This window comes from Pan troglodytes, chromosome 22, assembly GCF_028858775.2.
Source record: "Pan troglodytes isolate AG18354 chromosome 22, NHGRI_mPanTro3-v2.0_pri, whole genome shotgun sequence".
NCBI classification, from domain to species: domain Eukaryota; kingdom Metazoa; phylum Chordata; class Mammalia; order Primates; family Hominidae; genus Pan; species Pan troglodytes.
In genome coordinates, this window is record NC_072420.2 from 36,892,951 (window position 1) to 36,914,129 (window position 21,179).

The 21,179-nt window shown below is 48.0% G+C and overlaps 1 protein-coding gene across 7 annotated transcripts in view; it reads left to right on the forward strand.

The window, feature by feature from the left end:
* Positions 1 to 21,179, forward strand: part of DOP1B (DOP1 leucine zipper like protein B) — a 137,610-nt gene that overhangs the window by 24,118 nt on the left and 92,313 nt on the right. For all 7 annotated transcript variants that reach the window (XR_010154595.1, XR_002941048.3, XR_010154596.1 and 4 more), the window contains exons 3-4: positions 18,307 to 18,488; positions 19,563 to 19,733. Coding sequence is in view for 3 of the 7 variants with exons in the window: in XM_531552.9 (XP_531552.5) it covers positions 18,307 to 18,488; positions 19,563 to 19,733 (353 nt within the window). In the remaining 4 variants the exon portion in view is untranslated. The remainder of the gene's footprint in view (positions 1 to 18,306; positions 18,489 to 19,562; positions 19,734 to 21,179) is intronic.

Here is a 21,179-nt window from a genome sequence, read left to right on the forward strand (position 1 = left end):
GAGGTTGCAGTGAGCCGAGATTATGCCACTGCATTCCAGCCTGGGTTGTCAGACAGAGTGAGACTGTGTCTCAAAAAAAAAAAAAAAGTATTCACTTATGTCCTTAAGAGTTCTTCTTAAATAAGACCTTCCTGTTCCTCAAGTATATTAAGTATTTTATACATGTGTTTTTGCTATTGTGAATGGGATTATTTTCCTCAGGTAGACAGGTATACCATCAACCAATACTGATTTGTATTTTTTTCTAATATTTTGCTAGCATTTCCTGGAACAGTGTTGAATAGCAATGTTGCTATCAGTGTGTTAACCACGGTAATGTTGGCTGCTATAACAAAGAAGTCCAAAATCAATGTCCTCGATGTAATTGAAGTTTATCCTCACTCATGTATCAGTTAAGCATGTTATTCAGATGGGTGGGCAGCTCTCTTCTACACGGTCATTCCAGAAACTCAAGCTAGGACTCTGTCTTCTTTTTTTTTTTTTTGAGACAGTGTCTTGCTCTGTCAGTCAGGCTAGAGTGCAGTGGCACGATCTTGACTCACTGCAACCTCCGTCTCCCAGGCTTAAGCAATTCTCCTGCCTCAGCCTCCCGAGTAGCTGGGATTACAGGCGTGTGCCACCACGCCCGGCTAATTTTTGTATTTTTAGTAGAGACGGGGTTTCACCATGTTGACCAGGCTGGTCATGAACTCCTGACCTCATGTGATCCACCCCCCTCAGCCTCCCAAAGTGCTGGGATTACAGGCATGAGCCACCACACCCGGCCCAGGACTCTTGTCTTCTTGAACACGTGGCTTTCACAGTTCCTCTTTTCATTGCCATTCTGTCCCACAGGAAAAGGGAAGGACACAGAGAAGCACACATACTGAGGTTTTAACCAGCCAGGTCCTGATGGCACGTGTTATGTCCACCCATGCCTCCCAGGGAGACTGGGCAGCCATGGCCCAGCTGCAGCCCTAACTGAAGAAGAAGGGAGCCGTGATTTGGGTGGGCTGGGCCCAGTGCCTGCACTCACCTGGCACGCACTGATTTTAATGGAAGGGTCTGTAGTGTTTCACCGTCATCTCTACCCTGTGACCTCCCTCTGTTTCTTGTCTCGTAAAGGATCAGTTTATTCCTTGGTTACTAACTTTAATAACTACTTATCTTTATATGGCAAGAAAGGCATGTCATTTCATTACCTGATCAACATGTAAAGTATTGAATTGCTTTTTACCAAACATCACAGTTCTGCCTTATGTATTACTCTTGTGTTTGGGGGTCATTCTTGTACTTAGGCTAGATTTTCCCAATGCCTAGGATGTGCCTGGGAAGCAAATATGTTGGAGGATAATCTAATTCCGATTTGTGGAATGCAGGAAGGAGCCCGGAATTGGAGCACCTGGGGTCATGTTCAGACTCACCATTTCTGAGATTGGGGCAGACGCACTGGTTACCCACCGATAACCATTCTGCCCTCTTCTTTCTTGCCAATAGAGAACCCCAGTTATATTTGGGGATCAGGTGGTGATGCGCTGCAGGGTGGGGGCCCCAGCAGTAAATGTTACTGTTCTAGGACTTCATCCTAAAAATCCTGTTTTCCTTGGCAGGGATTAATTTCGAGGTGGGCACATGACCTGCTCTAGCCCAATGAGATATGGCGGGAAGGCTGCAGGGTGGCTTCTGGAAAGGTTTTTTTCTCATACAAAGAGACAAAAAGGAACACACACTGCCACGACAGGGAAAGATAGGTTAAGAGTCAATTCACTGGCAGGGCGTGCTGGTTCACATCTATAATCCCAGCACTTGGCTGAGGCGGGAGGACAGCTTGAGGCCAGGAGTTTGAGACCAGCCTGAGCAACGTAGCCAGACCCCATCTCTACAGAAAAAGTTGAAGTTAGCCAGGTGTGATGGTGTGTACCTGTGGTCCCAGCTAGTTGGGAGGTTGAGGCAGGAGAATTGCTTGAGCCCACAAGGTTGAGGCCACAGTGAGCCATGTTTGCACAACTGTCCTCTAGCCTGGGCGACAGAGCAAGACCTTGTCTAAAAAAGAAGAGTCAACTCATCATTGGCAGCATGTAAGGCACCAGAATGCTTGGATCTTTTGGGGATGTCACTGAGCCCTTGCAGGAACCAAATGCAGAAATGAGCTCCTTTAGCCCTGGTTTCCCAGCCTTGGCATGCTGTGGCATGGCAGACATTCTGGCTGCGGGTGGGTGGTGGTCTGTGCACTGTAGGATGTTTTGTTTTGTTTAAGAGGCAGGGTCTCACTATGTTGCCCAGGCCAGAGTGCAGGAGCTGTTTACAGATGCAGTCATGGCTCACTACAGTCTCACACAATCCTCTCGCCTTCGCCTCCCGAGTAGCTGGGATCACAGGTGCACGCCACTGTGCCCAGCTCTCTGTAGGATGCTTATTCCCATCCTGGCCTCCCTGACTTCTGTCCAGTAGATGCCAGTATCACCCCCTCCTCCACCCAAAGTTGTAACAGCCAGAAATGTTTCCACACATTGCCAAATGTCCCCTGGGGGCAAAATTTCCCCAGTTGAGAACCACTGTTGTAGACCTTTGGTTTTGTGAGGCAATACATTGCTTCATTTAAACCTGTATGGCTTGATGGTCTGTTCTTTACAGCCACACATGTCCTAGCTGAGCTCACAACCCTGGACCATCCTCAACCCCAGAGCCAGAGCCTGTTTCTTCTGCAGGCTGACGTGGACGTACTTGTCTGTTGACAGTAAAGGTATTTTGTGCATCCTTAAAAGATGCAGTGTCTTGCAGCTGTTGGAGTGGTTTCTGGCTGGGAGCAGGACGCCTACAGAGCAGTTGCAGAGGACCTTCTGTCTCCCCATGGCGGAGGCACCATTCCAACTACGGAACCTTTGTTGTGTTTTGGAGGGGGTCGTGTGCTTCCAGCACCTGCCGCCTCTGCCAGCCACAGCACTCTGCCTCTTTGTTCTGAGTGCCCGGGACAGAGTTGTATAGCTGCTGCCTTTTGGAGAGAGGAGTCAGCTTTGGGCTTGAATGTATCTGGAGATATCCCAGCTTTCATGCCGTCTTCACATTTCCTGTGTACATGGTTTCTTTTTTTTTTTTTTTTTTAGATGGCGTCTCACTCTGTCGCCCAGGCTGGAGTGCAGTGGTGCAGTCTCAACTCACTGCAACCTCTGCCTCCCAGGTTCAAGCTATTCTCCTGCCTCAGCTTCCCGAGTAGCTGGGACTACAGGTGCGTGCCACCATGCCTGGTTAATTTTTGTTTTTTGCTTTTTCTATTTTATCTTTTTTTGAGACAGAGTCATACTCTGTCGTCCAGGCTGGAGTGCAGTGGCGTGATCTTGGCTCACTGCAACCTCCGGCTCCCAGGTTCAAGTGATTCTCCTGCCTCAGCCTCCCAAGTAGCTGGGATTACAGATGTGCACCACCACACCTGGCTAATTTTGTATTTTTATTAGAGATGGGATTTCACCATGTTGGTCAGGCTGGTCTCAAACTCCCGACCTCAGGTGATCCACCTGCCTTGGTCTCCCAGAGTGCTGCGATTACAGGTGTGAGCCACCACGCCCGGCCTAATTTTTGTATTTTTAGTAGAGGCGGGTTTCGCTATGTTGCCCAGGCTGGTCTCGAACTCCTGACCTCAAGTGATCCACCCACCTCGGCCTCCCAGAGTGCTGGGATCATAGGCATGAGCCACCGTGCCCAGTCCCTGTATACACTGTTGCGGCCCCTTCCCACCCAGCTGCCGAGAGATGGTTCTTTCACAGGTCTCCTGCTTCCGTGCAGGTAGCTTATTCCAGGGACAGGGAAGCAGGAGGAAAAAGCACTAGGAGGAAGACCGCAGACTGGATTCAGAACAGGCTATCGTGGAGAGCTGTGTGCTTCGCTGCCGGCCTGAGGCTCTGCGTTCCCCTCCTTGGTGCTCAGGCTGCCCAGCATACGCAGCAAGTGCTGACCCAGCAGGCAGCCCACGTGCGCTTCAGGTGTGGGAGGCTCTGCGGGCTGCGGGGAACCGGATCGCTGTGGGAGGTTGAGCCTGGAGCTCTGAACAGCCACTCTGCGCCCAATCTGCTGTAGCGCCGAGGGTCAGGAAGGCCTCTGGGAGTTCTCTAGAAGAAGGCGCTGGGGAGGAGGAGATAACATCTCATTTCATTAGAGCATGCCAGTTCTGTTCTGGGTGTGACTTTTGAAGAATATTGAGTTCTACCAGTAGAACTTTGGGGACTGAAACCTGTTGAGGATTTGTAGTAAGACTGTGTCCTGAAGGCATTCTTCCGTTTCTTCTGTCTCTGACTTTAACAAGCAGGTTTCCCTATAAGCTTTGGTGTTTGTTAAACAGATCATTTGTATGTGCAATAAAATGTTTAAAAATTAGAAAAATAACATCTCCCGATACTACGTTATTTTATATTTTTAATGGTATGATTACTTTTATTTGATTTTCTGGTTTGTGATGATAAATGCATAAGAATGGCAGTGTTCTCTGCATCATGTACATTTCAAGGTGTAGACTGTGTTCTGAAGGGAGAGTCGGCCCCACATCCTTACCTTCTTTTCCTGTGGTTTATTGCAGAACTCAGCTGCCTTCACCTCCTCCTGCCATTTTTCATCACTTCTGAGACTGTTAGCTCTTAGACCCCCCCACATAGAACAGTTTCCTTTGTGAGCCCCTATTATATGCTTGCCACCATTGTTTTTCACACCTAGGATCCTCCAAACTCAGCGCCACTCAGCCTCTTCTACTGATGAAGAAACTGGAGTTCAAAGGCTTGCTTGCAGCTTCCCAGGTGTATGACGAGTATCTCAGGTCGGCCAGCGCCTTGTGAAGCCCACACTCCGGGGTTGAGGGCAACATGTAACAATGTCAGGGAAGGCTGAGGAAGTGCTGTGCCATCGCAAAAGAATAAAATATAAGTCTAGAAATGCGGAAGGTACTGTACAGCATCACAGCTACCTAAACTTCCTCTGTGGGAAGACAGGGAAAGTAGGCGTTAGTGGCAAGACAGAGTGGCTTTGAGTCTAAGTGTCATAATAAACTCTGACGGGGAAAAATAAGGGGCAGCATTTGCACGTGTGCTGCAGATTACCCGCTGTGAGGCAGCGGTGAGTTTGTTGCCTTGTGTTTTAAAAAGTAATTTTCTGGGCCGGGCGTGGTGGCTCACACATGTAATCCCAGCACTTTGGGTGGCCAAGGCAGGTGGATCACTTCAGGTCAGGAGTTTGAGACCAGCCTGGCCAACGTGGTGAAACCTTGTTTCTACTAAAAATACAAAAATTAGCTGGGCGTGGTGGCGGGCGCCTGTAATCCCAGCTACTTGGGAGGCTGAGGCATGAGAATTTCTTGAACCCAGGAGGCAGAGGTTGCAGTGAGCTAAGATTGCGCCACTGCACTCCAGCCTGGGCAACAGAACGAGACTTCGTCTCACCAAAAAAAAAAATGAAGTAATTTTCTGATCTAGCATGTGGATTCTTGAGTCATCTTAACTAAGAGATTGGGAGCAGCCTGTGTGGCTGACAGGCCCTATTGCTCATGACTTGTGTATGTGTACACGTGTGGGATGTGTGTATGCATGTGTGTATATGTATGCAGTGTGTATGTGTGGAGTGTGTGCATGTGTGTACATGTATGCATGTGTAGAGGGTGTGTGTGTGTATATGTATGGGAAGTATGTATGTATGTATTTGTGTGCCTGCATGTGTGGACGTGTGTACGCATATCCAGTGTTAACCCTGACACACTGGGGAAGTGGAAATAGAATGAATACCCTGTATGTTTCAGCTCCTTTTTGAGTTTATCCTGCACAACCAGCTTATGAGTAGGTGACGGTATGTTTTTGGTCACCTACAGCACTTCCTCAGCCTCCCCTGACATGTCTACATGTTCCACCCCCACCCCTGGAGTGTGGGCTTTGCAGGGCGCTGGCGGACCTGAAACACTCTGCACACCTGGGAAGCTGCAGGCAGACCTCTGAGCTCCAGCTCGTTCTTCAGTAAAAGGGGCTGAATGGTGCTGACTTTGGAGGATTCCAGGTTTCAGAAATAATGGGTGAGAAAGCAGAGCCTCAGAGCTATCAGGTGACTTGTGACAGGCTTGCTCAGATGAGAGCTGGAGCCCGGACTCGGACCCAGGCCTGCCACTCAGAGCCTGGCCTCTGTCACAGTTCCCCTCCCATTGACTTTCGGGGCCCGTCTTAGGAGCTCGACCGGCGGCCAGCAAAACATTCCCTCCACAGCAGAGCCACCTCTGGGTAAACTGATAAAAATGAGCTTCTGAACCTGCCAAGGTGCCAGGGCTCAGGCCTTGGCTTCAGCAATGTCATTCCCCCAGCAGACGGTGAGTGGGTGCCAGCCACAGTCAAGCACCCACTGTGCTCTTCCCCCAAGGCCTGGCCTGGGTGAGCTGGCTGTCCTGCCCCTCCCCTCCCCTCCCCTCCCCTCCCCTCCCCTCCCCTCCCCTCCCCTCCTCTCCCCTCCCCTCTCGGGGGAGGGTGCTTGACTGTGGCCAGCGCCCATTCATCGTCTGTGGGGAGAATGACATTGCTGAAGCCAAGGCCTGGCTTTCGACAAGAGTTTTGCTCTGTTGCCCAGGCTGGAGTGCAGTGGCACCATCTCAGCTCACTGCAACCTCCGCCTCCCAGGTTCAAGTGATTCTCCTGCCTCAGCCTCCTGAGTAGCTAGGATTACAGGAGACCGCTACCACATCTGGCTAATTTTTGTTTTTTTTTTAGTAGAGATGGGGTTTCACTATGTTGGCCAGGCTGGTCTTGAACTCCCAACCTCAGGTGATCCGCCTTCCTTCGCCTCCCAAAGTGCTGGGATTATAGGCATAAGCCACTGTGCCTTTTTTATTTTATTTTTGAGACAGGGTCTCACTTTGTTGCCCAGGCTGGAGTGCAGAGGTGCGATCGTAGCTCACCCACAGCCTTGACCTCCTAGTTCCAAGTGATCCTCCTGCCTCAGCCTCCCAAGTAGCTGGGACTACAGGTGCACATCACATGCCCAGCTAATTTTTGTATTTTTTATAGAGACAGGGTTTTGCCATGTTGCTGGTCTTGAACTCCTGGGCTGAAGCAATTCACCTGCCTCGGCCTCCCAAAGTGCTGGGATTACAGGCGTAAGCCACTGCACCTGGCCTGCTTCTTTTTTTTCTGAGCATGCTTTTAAAATCTCTAGTAGGTGATACACTCAGCCTTCAGTTCTACTCCTACTCAAGCAGCATGGTAATTTTAAGAACATTTTAAAAGGAAAAAAAATGCATATTCTAATGTGTCTTCTTACCTGATGCAGAAGATGGAGTTAGCCTGAGTGACCCATTCCTTGCTAGCAGCTTTATTGGAAGCTGGGATTTGGGTATGTGGATAACTCATGCTGAGAGCTGATTAATCACGTGCATGGCCCTGTTAGGGTTCAGCTGACTTAGGTAAATACAACACAATGATATTTCAGCTGTGACCTTTCAGAGAAGGAAGCTCCTTGTTTACATAGGAGTTACAGCAGCACTGCTCTCCCAGTTCAACAAAAACTGGTCTCACTGGTTACCTGTGGAACCCCAACTCCCTGAGATGGCTTTCGGCAGCCTTGCCTTCTGCCTGTTTCTCCAGCTTATCTCTTGCCACCGCCACTCCCTCAAGCTGGCAAAGCAACCGGGTCATGCCATTTCAGTCAAGGTGGAATGCCACACCATGAGCACTTGGGAAGTCCTGGCCAAGTGCTGGTCTGTTCCATTTTCGTCCTGTCTAAAGGGCACTAACAGTGCCCCCTGGCAGGTGCTTCGCTGAGCGTTCGAGCCTGTGTCACCTGGCCTCCCTGACTCACTGTGCCACTGTGCAGCTTCCTTTCAGTGGCATGAAAAGAACACCCTTACAAAGATGCCTGACTTCCAGAAGGAAGACATGTCGGTGTTTCACCGTGAAAAATGCAACTCCTCGTTTGCTTGGTGGGAGACGTGCTTTTAAATTGGCTGACTTACATTTCTTTCTAGACAAAGACATCTGGCATTCTGAAGTCAGCATTGTACTCTGTGCAAAAGTAGGGTGACTGTCTCTTCTAGGAACTTTTAAAGGAAACATTTAACATTTTTATTTTACGGGCTAAATAAAGCGTTTTAAAAATGAAACATAATTCTGTCCACTCCCCACCCATATGGTTAAATTACTCCTTTTTTAAAGCATTTTAAATTGTGGTAAAATACATATAAACAAATTGTGGTAAAATACATATAACATAAAATTTACCATCTTAACCATTTTTAAGCATATTAACTTGTGTCCATGGTGTAGCCTTTTGGAATTTTTCATCGTGTTCCCTACACAGAATGCTTCTAAATCATGCCATGTCCTGGGGACTGTCATACTGTCAGGTTGTGTAAAGTCAAAGGAAACAAAGATATTTTCTTGGGTGGAGCAACAGTGACACTTCCTGATTTCTATTAAGCTTGGATGTAGTTTGAATCTTTTTTTTTCAAACATACTTTATACTTAACATTTTAGTATTTTCTTTTAAGGTCAGCCTACTGAGCCTATGCATATAATGAGGTCAAAAATGTTACAATTATGTCCTAATTATAGCTCAAGGAATGGTTTTAGAATAGTGTAGTTCCTGAGTGAAATAAATAAGAAAGTTTAATTTCCTGTTTAATCAGTTTCTCCTTTTTTTATTTTTTTAGCACTTTAAAAAGTGATTTTGAAGGCTGAGTGCAGTGGCTTACACCTGTAATCCCAGCACTTTGGGAGGCCAAGACGGTGGATCACAAGGTCAGGAGTTCGAGACCGGCCTGGCCAATATGGTGAAACCCCGTAGCTGGGCATGCTGGTGCACGCCTGTAGTCCCAGCTACTCTGGAGGCTAAGGCAGCAGAATCGCTAGAACCCGGGAGGTGGAGGTTGCAGTGAGCTGAGATCACACCACTACACTCCAGCCTGGGTGACAGAGCGAGACTCTGTCTCAAAAAAAAATGGGATTTTGGGTTAGGCACAGTGGCTCACGCCTGTAATCCCAGCACTTTGGGAGGCCGAGACGGGTGGATCACGAGGTCAGGAGTTTGAGACCAGCCTGGCCAGTATGGTGAAACCCTGTCTCTACTAAAAAATACAAAAGTTAGCTGGGTGTGGTGGCATGCACCTGTAGTCCCAGCTACCTGGGAGACTGAGGCAGAAGAATCGCTGGAACCTGGGAAGTGGAGGTTGCAGTGAGCCAAGATCACACTACTGCACTCCAACCTGGGTGACAGAGTGATACTCCGTCTCAAAAAAAAAAAAAAAAATGATTTTCGGTTGGGCACAGTGGCTTACACCTGTAATCCCAGCACTTTGGGAGGCTGAGGCAGGCAGATTGCCTGAGGTCAGGAATTCGAGACCAGCCTGGCCAACATGGTGAAACCCCGTCTCTAATAAAAATACAAAAAATAAAAATTAGCCAGGCATGGTGGCACATGCCTGTAATCTCAGCCACTCAGGAGGCTGAGGCAGGAGAATCACTTGAACCCAGGAGGCGGAGGTTGCAGTGAGCCGAGATTGCACCACTGCACTCCAGTGTTGGGGGACAGAGTGAGACTCTGTCTCTAAATAAATAAATTAATTAAATTAAAAGTGATTTTGAAAACATGGCCATTTTTCCTGGCCAGTTCATCTGTTTCTTTTTTTTTTCTTTTCGAGATGGAGTCTCGCTCTCTCACTCAGGCTGGAGTGCAGTGGCGCAATCTCAGCTCACTGCAACCTCTGCCTCCCGGGTTCAAGTGATCCTCCCACCTCAGTCTCCCAAGTATCTGGGATTACAGGCCTGTGCTACTACGCCTGGCTAATTTTTGTATTTTTAGTAGGGACAGGGTTTTGCCATGTTGCCCAGGCTGATATCAAACTCCTGACCTCAAGCGATCTACCTGCCTCGGCCTCCTAAAGTGCTGGGATTACAGGCGTGAGCCATTGTGCCCCACCTCAGTTCATCTATTTCTCTGTGATATTTATTCTATAGTTGCAGAAGAATATTTCTCATATGATACGTATATTAAGCTTACTGGCCAGCCAGTTTGGGTTTCTGGATAGTGAAACTGTCCTGGAAGTGTTTGCTGAGCTTTTCTTGCTGGAGAAGATTCTTGGCAAAGCCTGGATGGAGGATGGAGATGAGAAAGGTAGTGTGAGGGTGGCACACCTGTTTTGTGCTAATTCCAGTCTTGGCAGCCCTGGACCTGCTGGGAGAGGGATGAGAGTGACATGTGGCCCAGTTTTTGCTCAGAGAAGGAAAAGTCACCAAGACCGGCCATGAGGGCAGGAGCTCTTGCTTCTCCTCCTAGATGAGAGTTAGAAGGAATTTGAGAGCAAGGCTTCTTTCTTGGGATCCAAATACTTCTTACCTTGGAGTTTTCCTAGCCGTGGCTAGTGGGTCATAATGTCAGCGACATTGCCAAATGGGAGCTGAAGAGTGTCGTTGGGGGAAGGGTGAAGACGCTGTCAGAGAATAAGACAAACCCCACTAGAACTTTAAAAAACAAGTCAGAAAAAAAAAAAAAAAAAACAGAAAAAAAAACACATACCCACACATACACCCTGAAGAGGGAATCAGGAGTTTGCAAGCCCTAGAAGGTAGTTATTGTGGTAATTAAAGATTGAAAGCTCACTCTCAAGAGAGCTGGACCAAATCCCTGGGCTGCCTCAGGATTTGCTGAAATGAGTCCCACTCTTCTCTGGTCAGTTCAGTCCAGGAGGGGCTGGCGTGCAAGTGTCACTCAAGAATTCATGGCTAGGCTGGGCGAGGTGGCTCACGCCTGTAATCCCAACACTTTGGGAGGCCAAGGCAGGTGAATCACTTGAGGTCAGGAGTTCGAGACCAATCTGGCCAACATAGTGAAACCTCGTCTCTACTAAAAATACAAAAATTAGCCGGGCATGGTGGCACGTGCCTGTAATCCTGGCTACTTGGGAGGCGGAGGCAGGAGAATTGCTTGAACCCGGAAGGCGGAGGTTGCAGTGAGCCGAGATCACGCCACTGCACTCCAGCCTGGCAACAGAGTAAGACTCTGTCTCAAAAAAAAAAAAAAAAAAAAAAAAAAAAAAAGTTTATGGCTCTTACAGCCTTAGCCAGCAAGAGCAATTGCAATGAAACAGCATTATTTCTTTTCTCTTTATGCTATTGTGGTAAAATACACATGGCCTAAAGTTGACCATTCTAACCATTTTTAAGGGCACAGTCCAGTGGTATTAAGTACATTCATATTGTGTATCCTGCCATCCATCTCCAGAACCTTTTCATCCTCCCAAACAGAAACTTCCAGATGGAGTCCTACCGAATTGCCCAGGCTAGTCTCAAACTCCTTAGGATAACTTTCATTCTTGGCTGGGCATGGTGGCTCATGCCTATAATCTCAGCACTTTGAGAGGCTGAGGTGGGTGGATTGCTTAAGCTCGGGAGTTTGAGACTAGCCTGGGCAACATGGCGAAACCCCATCTTTACAAAAAATATAGAAATCAGCCAGGCGTGGTGGTATACGCCTGTAGTTCCAGCTACTCGAGAAGCTGAGGAGGGAGAATTGCCTGGGCTTGGGAGATTGAGGCTGCAGTGAGCCAAGATCACACTACTGCACTCCACTGTGGGTGACAGGGCAAGACACTGTCAAAAAAAAAAAAAAAAAAAAACCTACCAAAAACTAACTTTCATTCATTATTTTTTTTTTTTGAGACAAGAGTCGCCCAGGCTGGAGTACAGTGGCATGATCACAGCTCACTGCAGCCTCAACCTCCTGGGCTCTGGTGATCCTCCCACCTCAGCCTCCCAGGTAGCTAGGACCATAGCCATGTGCCACTACACCCAGCTAATTTCTTTGTATTTTTTTAGTAGAGACCGGTTTTTGCCATGTTGCCCAGGCTGGTCTCCAATTCCTAGGCTCAAGTGATCTGTCCTTCTTGGCCTCTCAGAGTGCTGGGATTACAGGTGTGAGCCACTGTGCCCAGCCACTTTCATTCTTTTTTTTTTTTTGAAATGGAGTCTCACTCTGTTGCCCAGGCGGGAGTGCAGTGGCACGATCTCGGCTCACTGCAAGCTCCGCCTCCTGGGTCCACACCATTCTCCTGCCTCAGCCTCCCAAGTAGCTGGGACTACAGGCGCCCGCCACCACGCCCGGCTAATTTTTTGTATTTTTTAGTGGAGATGGGGTTTCACTGTGTTAGCCAGGATGGTCTTGATCTCCTGACCTCTGATCTGCCCACCTTGGCCTCCCAAAGTGCTGGGATTACAGGCATGAGCCACCGTGCCCGGCCCCACTTTCATTCTTTAGAACAAGGAAATTCATACTGTTTTATCTAAGAAAGAAGCTTTCCTAAGTCCTGTACTTGGACGAGGGCACCGGTGTTGTCTTTGGGTACAGGGCATTAGCAATTGTAAAGAACAGTGTTGAAGGGGTGAAGAAGTAATATCTTTTCCTTATCCATTGCGAGGTTCATGGCTGAGACCCCTATAACGAAAGAGAGATTAACGAGAGAAAAGCATGCAAATTAAGTTTTACATGGCATGAGAGCCTTCAGAAATGAAGACTTGGAGAAACAGGGATTCCAATCTGTGTCTCTGTGCTTGGGTTTGATGAAGTGTGACAGTCGCGTAGAATGACTGGATGCGGGGTGTGATGATTCAGGAATACCCCGGGGGGAATTTAGCAAGGCCTGTTTGTTCAGGTTCTTCTTGGTGCCTCTGGGAGACATTCCTTCCCTCTGGGTATAGGGCAGGACGCCTGTCACAGGGCGTTCAGGGGAGAAGGGAGGGAGATCTTGATCTCCCTAGGCTTTATGAGCTGCCACAGGGAGGAAGGTGAGAGTATCCTTCCTGCTTCTGCTGTTTTCTCAGTTTCCCAGGTACCATATTTTGGGGTAGCATTTCCTGTACCCCATTAGTATCCACCAGAGAAGTTTGCCCTAAAAATGTGCTGTCCCTCTTGTGTCTGGTGCTGGCCTTCGGTGAGACTGAAGGGCATCACGGAAAAGTCTCGTAAGGTGGAATTGCGGGGAGCCCGAGTGGGAACCTCCATGGTGGCCTTTACCACTGATCCAAGCAACTGGTTCTCCCTTCTCCACTGGGCTACAGCTCTGAGCTTCTGCACAAAGAGTGGAGTCTCCATCTTTAAATATTCTGCTTATTTTTCAATTTGTCATTATACTAAGAGGTCATGTGTGTGGATTACTTACTTTGTGCTGGGCAGTATGCTAAATTCTTTATACATGGTATCTCTTTCTGCTTGTAACTTCGTGAGGTATCACAGTCCTCATTTTTACAGATGAAACTTCAGCCCAGAAAGGTAATTTGCCCGAACAGCAAATTCTGAAACTGGAATTGGTGGCTCTGGTGCCCAAGCTTGCATATTTAAACCAGGCATCAGTAATAGCCTCAGTTTTGCTTATTGCTTTGTTTAGCCTTAGTTTTGAAGCACTTGTTAAGTGCGAGGCTCCATGTGGAGTGTATAAACACTCAATCTCTGTGTGACGACAGCTCCAAGGAGCAGTCCAGCAAGTTCTGTCTGGCCAAATCTAGACCTGGTTTTGATTAACTTTGTTCATGATCTCTAGATCACTCTGCTCTATGCTTGAACCTGTATGCTTGAGTCAAGCTTACCTCTCTGATGGGTGAAGAAAATGATATTTCACTGTTATATTAATTTTATTTTTCTTATCACAAAGGAAGGATATCTCTTCATTTTTCTAAGTCCTGTTGGTTCATTGCCTTTGCTTTTGCTGCATTTCTCTCTCTCTCTCTCTTTTTTTTTTTTTTTTTTTTTTGAGACAGAGTCTCACTCTGTCACTCAGGCTGGAGTTCAGTGGCACAATCTCGACTCTCTCCAACCTCCACCTCCCAGGTTCCAGTGATTCTCCTGCCTCAGCCTCCTGAGTAGCTGGGACTGCAGGCATGTGCCACCACGCCTGGCTAATTTTTGTATTTTTAGTAGAGACAGGGTTTCACCATGTTGGCCAGGCTGGTCTCAAACTCCTGACCTCAGGCGATCTGCCCATCTTGGCCTCCCAAAGTGCTGAGATTACAGGTGTGAGCCACCGCACCCAGCCTTCTTGCTGCATTTTTAAAGAAGACAACTGCAGCTTGTCTGTCTTGATAAGCAGTCTGAGTTTGCCTTTAGTGCACCTTTTCTTCAACAGAAATCAGTTGCCTGTCTCAGATGGGCCTTGCTCACATTATTCACATGGGCTGGGTACAGTGGCTGACACCTGTAATCCCAGCACTTTGGGAGGCCAGTGCAGGTGGATCAATTGAGCCCAGGGGTTCGAGACCAGCCTGAGCAACATGGCAAAATCCCATCTCTACAAAAAAATACCAAAGATGCTGGGCATGATGGCTCATGCCTGTAATCCCAGCACTTTGGGAGGCCAAGGCAGGTAGATCACTTGTGGCCAGGAGTTCAAGACCATCCTGGCCAATGTGGCTCAACTTGTCTCTACTAAAAAATACAAAAATTAGCCGGGTGTGGTGGCACATGCCTGTAATCCCAGCTACTTGGGAGGCTGAGGTGGGAGAATCACTTGAACCTGGGAGGTGGAGGTTGCAGTGAGCTGAGATTGCACCACTGCACTCCAGCCTTGGTGACAGAACAAGACTCTGGCTCAAAAAAAAAAAAAAAATCCCCCCCAAACAAAAAATAAAATCAGCAGGGTGTGGTGGTGCACGCCTATAACCCTGGCTACTCAGGAGACTGAGGTGGGAGGATTGCTTAAGCCTGGGAGTTAGAAGTTGCAGTGAGTTGCAATCACACCACTGCATTCCAGTCTGGGTGACAGAGTGAGACCCTGTCTCAAAAAATCAAAACATGATAAACATGGTCAACATACAGTGAACAAGTTCATTCCACTTTTACTGGTTACAGCCTCAGTTCTGGGCTATGTGTCTTTTTCTATGTCTTTTTCACATTAAATGAAGTGAGGTAACACATGTAAATGAGAAAAAATAGCAATCAGTTCTATTAATTTGAAATGAGTGGTTGTGGTTCCTTGCAATTGCGTTCATATGAAAAGAGATGTATCAGTCAGGATAGGGAAAGTTATGCACAGTAACAAACAATCCTCAAATCATGGTGACTTTTACAACATGGTTTATTTCTGCCTTACTGGATCAGAAAGTAGTTTCTGCTTTCTGAAATTTCTCAGGGGCTTTATCTCAACCTGTGTTTCCATAATCTTAGAGGCAGGGAAAAGAGAAGTGATAAGCTATGAGTTGGCTTTGAAGATCTGTGCCAGAAGTGACTCCCATAATTCTATTAATCTTGTTGGCCCCAAGTATGTCACGTTGCCGTGCCTATACCCAAAAGAGCAGAAGAAAGGGATCCTGCTGTGTGCACAGACTGAGGGAACCTCTTAGGAATCCCAGATGCTCCCCATGGGAAGTACTTAACATCTTTTTTGTCCCAAATAGCAGAAGTCTTAGAGTATAATGAGCAAAAATGAGATTTGATAGTGTTAAAAAGAGAAAACTCTGCCTTGACAAAAATAATGGTACAGGTCAAGACAGCTTTTAGCTCTCCTGCTCTTGAATCCATGGAGAAAGCTTGTTAGCCTGTGATCAGTAAGCCATGGGAGTCGTGGAAATGTTTTCTGTGGGCTGGCCGGGCATTGCTGGTGGTGAAGCTGGATGATGGCTGCCTGACCGTTCTATGTGTTTGAAATTGCCCGTGAGCAAATGTACTGTTTGCTATCCATTATCCACGTTCATTCCTTCTCTGCTGCTACCGTCAGTCTGTTTTCATCCTTTGTGACAGTGTGGAAGTTAAGTGGCCTCTCCTCTGTTCTTTTTTTTTTTTTTTCCTTTTTGGAACATAAGCACATTTTTTCACATTATTTTATTAGCATTCCCTTTGTTTTAAGGTATCACATTCTTCATAAATGATGTTTTAAGGGCTAGGCGCAGTGGCTCACACCCATAATCCCAGCACTTTGGGAGGCTGAGGCAGGAGGATTGCGTGAGCCCAGGAGTCTGAGACCAGTTGATCATTCTGGGCAATGTAGGGAGACCTTGTCTCTACAGAACAATCTTTTTAAATTAGCCAGGCTTGGTGGCATGCACTTGCAGTCCCAGCTATTCAGGAGGCCAAGGTGGGAGGATCACTGGAACCTGGAGGTTGAAGCTGCATGGAACCATGATCGCACACTTGCTCTCCAGCCTGTGTAACAGAGTGCAACCCTTTTTTGATGACCACTAGTTATATCTGATTTTTTTTTTTTTTGAGATGAGATGGAGTCTCACCCTGTCGCCCAGGCTAGAGTGCAGTTGGCTCACTGCAACCTCTGCCTCCTGGGTTCAAGTGATTCTCCTGCCTTAGCCTCCTGAGTAGCTGGGATTATAGGCACGCGCCACCATGCCCGGCTAATTTTTTGTGTCTTTAGTAGAGACAGGGTTTCATCATGTTGGCCAGGTTGGTCTTGAACTCCTGACCTTGTGATCCACCCACCTCTGCCTCCCAAAGTGCCAGGATTATAGGTGTGAGCCACCGCACCTGGCCATATCTGATTTTTTTTAAAGATGTCATTTTATTGAATTTGAGAATTCACTTAGACCACAGATATCTGATGAAAAATATTCTTGTTTTCCTTGTCTTCCTTTTATGTCCTGCATAACCTGAGTGTGCTTTAGAGGTGGGATCGTAGTGTTTGCATACAAGAGGAAAGTTGTCATGGCCCTGTGGTCATGAGGCTGAGGGCCCACGATTCTGATGTGGATGGAATGCAGCTGGCATTGCACATGTCTTAGATGCTCTTCCCAACTGCCCGCTTTGTTCTAGGCACTGTGCAGGGTGCTGGAGACAGCAGAGAAGAGTGAGATAGTCCCTGCCCTCGCACTGTAGAGGGAAGGCCTGTTCTGCCTCCCTGAGATGGGGGCACTGAGCTAAATCACACGTGAGGAAGAGTTAGCAAGGTGGCCGGAAGGGCATTTAGGCAAGGGGCAGTGAAAGGAAGGCCGGAGCCGTGCTTGGGAGACCTTTTAAGAAACGTGAACTTGGCCAGATGCAGTGGCTCACGGCTGTAATCCCAACAATTTGGGAGGCCGAGGCGGGTGGATCCCTTGAGGTCAGGAGTTCGAGACCAGTCTGGCCAACATGGTGAAACCCCATCTCTACTAAAAATACAAAAAATTAGCTGGATGTGGTGGCATGTGCGTGTAATCCCAGCTACTCAGGAGGCTGAGGAAGGAGAATCGCTTGAACCCAGGAGGTACAGGAGGTGGAGGTTGCAGTGAGCCAAGATCACGCCATTGCACTCTGGCCTGGGCGACAGAGAGAGCAAGACTCCGTCTCAAAAAAAAAAAAAAAAAAAAAAAAAAGAAGCGTGAACTTTTACCCTGTAGGCCTTCAGTACATATTTGTGTGAGCAAATGAACTACTTATGCAGATCATTCCCTGATAACATCAGACACTGTGTTATAAGATTAAGCCGGCCAGGCGCAGTGGATCACATCTGTAATTTTAGCACTTTGGGAGGCCGAGGCGGGTGGATCACAAGGTCAGGAGATTGAGACCATCCTGGCTAACGCGGTGAAACCCTTTCTCTACTAAAAATACAAAAAATTAGTCAGGCATGGTGGCGGGCACCTGTAGTCCCAGCTACTTGGGAGGCTGAGGCAGGAGAATCGCTTGAACCTGGGAGGCAGAGGTTGCAGTGAGCTGAGATTGCGCCACTGCATTCCAGCCTGGGTGACAGAGCAAGACTGCATCTCACAAAAAAAAAAAGAAAAAGAAAAAAAAAGATTAAGCCATGAGGGGCCTCCCACGCACAAAGTTCTGCCCATGGTTACTCTATGCCACGAAGGACAGCATCGATCTGTTCACACTCTCGACCTTGCTTCTCGGGTACAGCAAGCACTCTGGGATGCTTTCCCGCAGACGTTTCGTGTATCCTGCTTATGGAAGCCTAGCTTGGGACTACCATTGCTCCAGCCCAGTGGGGTGGTGCTGTTTTCCTCCTGGAGAACACGGGTTCCTCTCAGCACCATCTCCAACTGGTAGAAATGTCAGGAGTCACAGCCTGGAAGGCTTTAATCCCAATCCATATCTTCTGAGTGAGCCCCTACTCATGGCTTCCTGAGATAGAGAAGCACACGGCCCTCACCCATCACGGGCTCAGAGGTGTGACCGAGAAGCTGGCCACCTACTAAGAAAGTCCTTGTGCCTGCCTCATCTCCAGCGCTGCCAGAGCTGCTGTGGACTCTCGCCATGCTGTCCCTCTGCCCCTTTGTTGTGTATGTCTCTTTCTTACAGCCACACTGGGACATGGCTGCAGTCTCTCTGGCTTCAGCAGATTCACTCTCCATCGTAAATATCGCTGCCTTCTTCCTCATGTGTTTTTTTTCTCTTGTTTGACAGGCTCTTCAGAGTAACCTGAGGTACTCCTTGTTGCCAAGACGGCTCCTCATCAGCAAAAGATTAGCTCAGTGTTTGCATCCTGCCCTGCCCAGTGGTGTGCACTTAAAAGCTCTAGAAACCTACGAGATTATCTTTAAAATTGTGGGGACCAAATGGCTGGCCAAGGACTTGTTTCTGTACAGGTGCGATTGCTTCTCTGCTGTGTTCCTTTTTATTGCCCAAGTAACCGGTATTTCAGCTCACAAGATGAGAAAATGACAAACAGGCAAAATAAGCGTAGGGCTGTGTGTGCAACAATTAATCATAAAGCCATCACCAGGAGACGTCACGGGCGCCTTCTGGAGTCTATCCGTCCTAACTTTTCTTTCCTTTTTTTTTTTTTTTAAATTTAAGTTCTAGGGTACATATGCACAATGTGCAGGTTTGTTACACATGTATACATGTGCCATGTTGGTGTGCTGCACCCATTAACTCGTCATTTACATTAGGTATATCTCCTAGTGCTATCCCTCCCCACTCCCCCGACCCCATGACAGGCCCCAGTGTGTGATGTTCCCCTTCCTGTGTCCAAGTGTTCTCATTGTTCAATCCCCACCTATGAGTGAGAACATGCCATGTTTGGTTTTTTATCCTTGCGATAGTTTGCTGAGAATGATGGTTTCCAGCTTCATCCATGTCCCTACAAAGGACATGAACTCATCCTTTTTTATGGCTACATAGTATTCCATGGTGTATATGTGCCACATTTTCTTAATCCAGTCTATCATCGATGGACATTTGGGTTGGTTCCAAGTCTTTGCTGTTGTGACTAGTGTTGCAATAAATATACGTGTGGATGTGTCTTTATAGCAGTTTGATTTATAATCCTTTGGGTATATACCCAGTAACGGGATGGCTGGGTCAAATGGTATTTCTAGTTCTAGATCCTTGAGGAATCGCCACAGTCTTCCACAATGGTTGAACTAGTTAACAGTCCCACCAACAGTGTAAAAGTGTTCCTATTTCTCCACATCCTCTCCAGCACCCCATTTTGACTTTGCTATAAGAGTTTAGCATCTGAACGTGCGGACAGCTTCATTGCTGGCTTGTTACGTAACAGTGTTTTGTGACCATCTCATGTCATACCCACACATCGAAACCAGCAGTTTAAATGGCCAGCTGTTTACTTGTGAAAACTCCCCTCGGCTGGCTTGTCACCTGGGACTTCTGACTGGGTATCTTATTTCTGCCCCGCTCCCTCTCGTTCTTTCTCGAAGCTGCGGGTTATTTCCTCTCCTGGCACACGCGGCGGTGTCGGTGAGGCCGGTGCTGCTCACCCTGTACGAGAAGTACTTCCTCCCACTGCAGAAGCTGCTCCTGCCCAGTCTGCAGGCCTTCATCGTGGGCCTGCTGCCCGGCCTTGAAGAGGGCTCCGAGATCTCCGACAGGTGCGTGGGCGTCTTGTCCAGGCTGTGTTTACTCCACTGCTTTATAAGACATGGGGAGGGGGCCGGGCGCAGTGGCTCACGCCTGTAATCCCAGCACTTTGGAAGGCCAAGGTGGGTGGATCACAAGGTCAGGAGATTGAGACCATCCTGGCTAACACGATGAAACCCCGCCTCTACTAAAAATAAAAAAATTTAGCCGGGCATGGTGGCGGGCGTCTGTAGTCCCAGCTACTCGGGAGGCTGTGGCAGGAGAATGGCGTGAACCTGGGAGGCGGAGCTTGCAGTGAGCCGAGATCGCACCACTGCACTCCAGCCTGGACAACAGAGACTGTGTCTCGAAAAAAAAAAAAAGACACGGGGAAGGAAGTGCAGAGACATGGGAAGCAGCAGTAGGTGTGGAGGTCGGGTTGCTCTTTCACATTTCCTTGGTGGTTGTGATTTCAAATTCCTCCCGGGAATCTCTCTTGTCTCTTTACCAAAGGGGAAGTCCCGAGCCCGGAGAGATGAGATCCTTTACGCGGAGAGAAATGTAGCTCATTAATAAGGGAGACCATAGCGCAGGGTTCCCATGATGTCCTGTCCCGTTACGGAGTTACCCACAGAGTCACCATGTGTGGAGGGAAGACATACCCTCTTAGGGCGCCTAGTGTGGAGGAAATGAAGGGACCCTTTCCTGGGCACTTGCAGCGTGCATTACACACATGATCACATTGTGTAATGAATTCCTCTGCTCCAGGAGTTACCTCCATTTACAGGTGAGGGTCAGAGGGTAAGAAGGTTTCCCAGTCGCACAGTCAGTGAGCCCCACAGCTGGGATTCTATTCCACTGTATCTATTGGATTCTTTTTTTTTTTTTTTTTTTTTTTTTTTTTGAGACAGAGTCTTGTTCTATCACCCAGGCTGGAGTGCAGTGGTGCGATCTCGGCTCACTGCAACCTCCGCCTCCTGGGTTCAAGTGATTCTCCCGCCTCAGCCTCCCAAGTAGCCAGGATTACAGGCTCGTGCCACCACACCCAGCTAATTTTTGTATTTTTAGTAGAGATGGGGTTTCCCTCTGGCGGCCAGGCTGGTCTCAAACTCCTGGCCTCAAGTGATCCGCCCACCTCAGCCTCCCAAAGTGCTGGGATTACAGGCGTGAGCCACCACACCCAGCTCATATCAGATTCTAAAGTCCTTCTTCTTTCCATTAAACTAGGCTGCTTCTAAATTAAAAAGCAAAGCCAGGGCAGGGCTTGAAAAGGCAATTTAGTGTGATGTGAAGCAGAATATCTTGACAGGTTTCAGTAGCACCTTGGAGAAATCTATAGCACTCATATGCACAAAAGTTCATGTAGCTTTGTGTGTGTGTGTGTGGTCACTGCTTAGGAATGGGAGAAAGTGTGAATCTGTTCCGACTATTGAGTATGGCCGGGCACGGTGGCTCACACCTGTAATCCCAGCACTTTG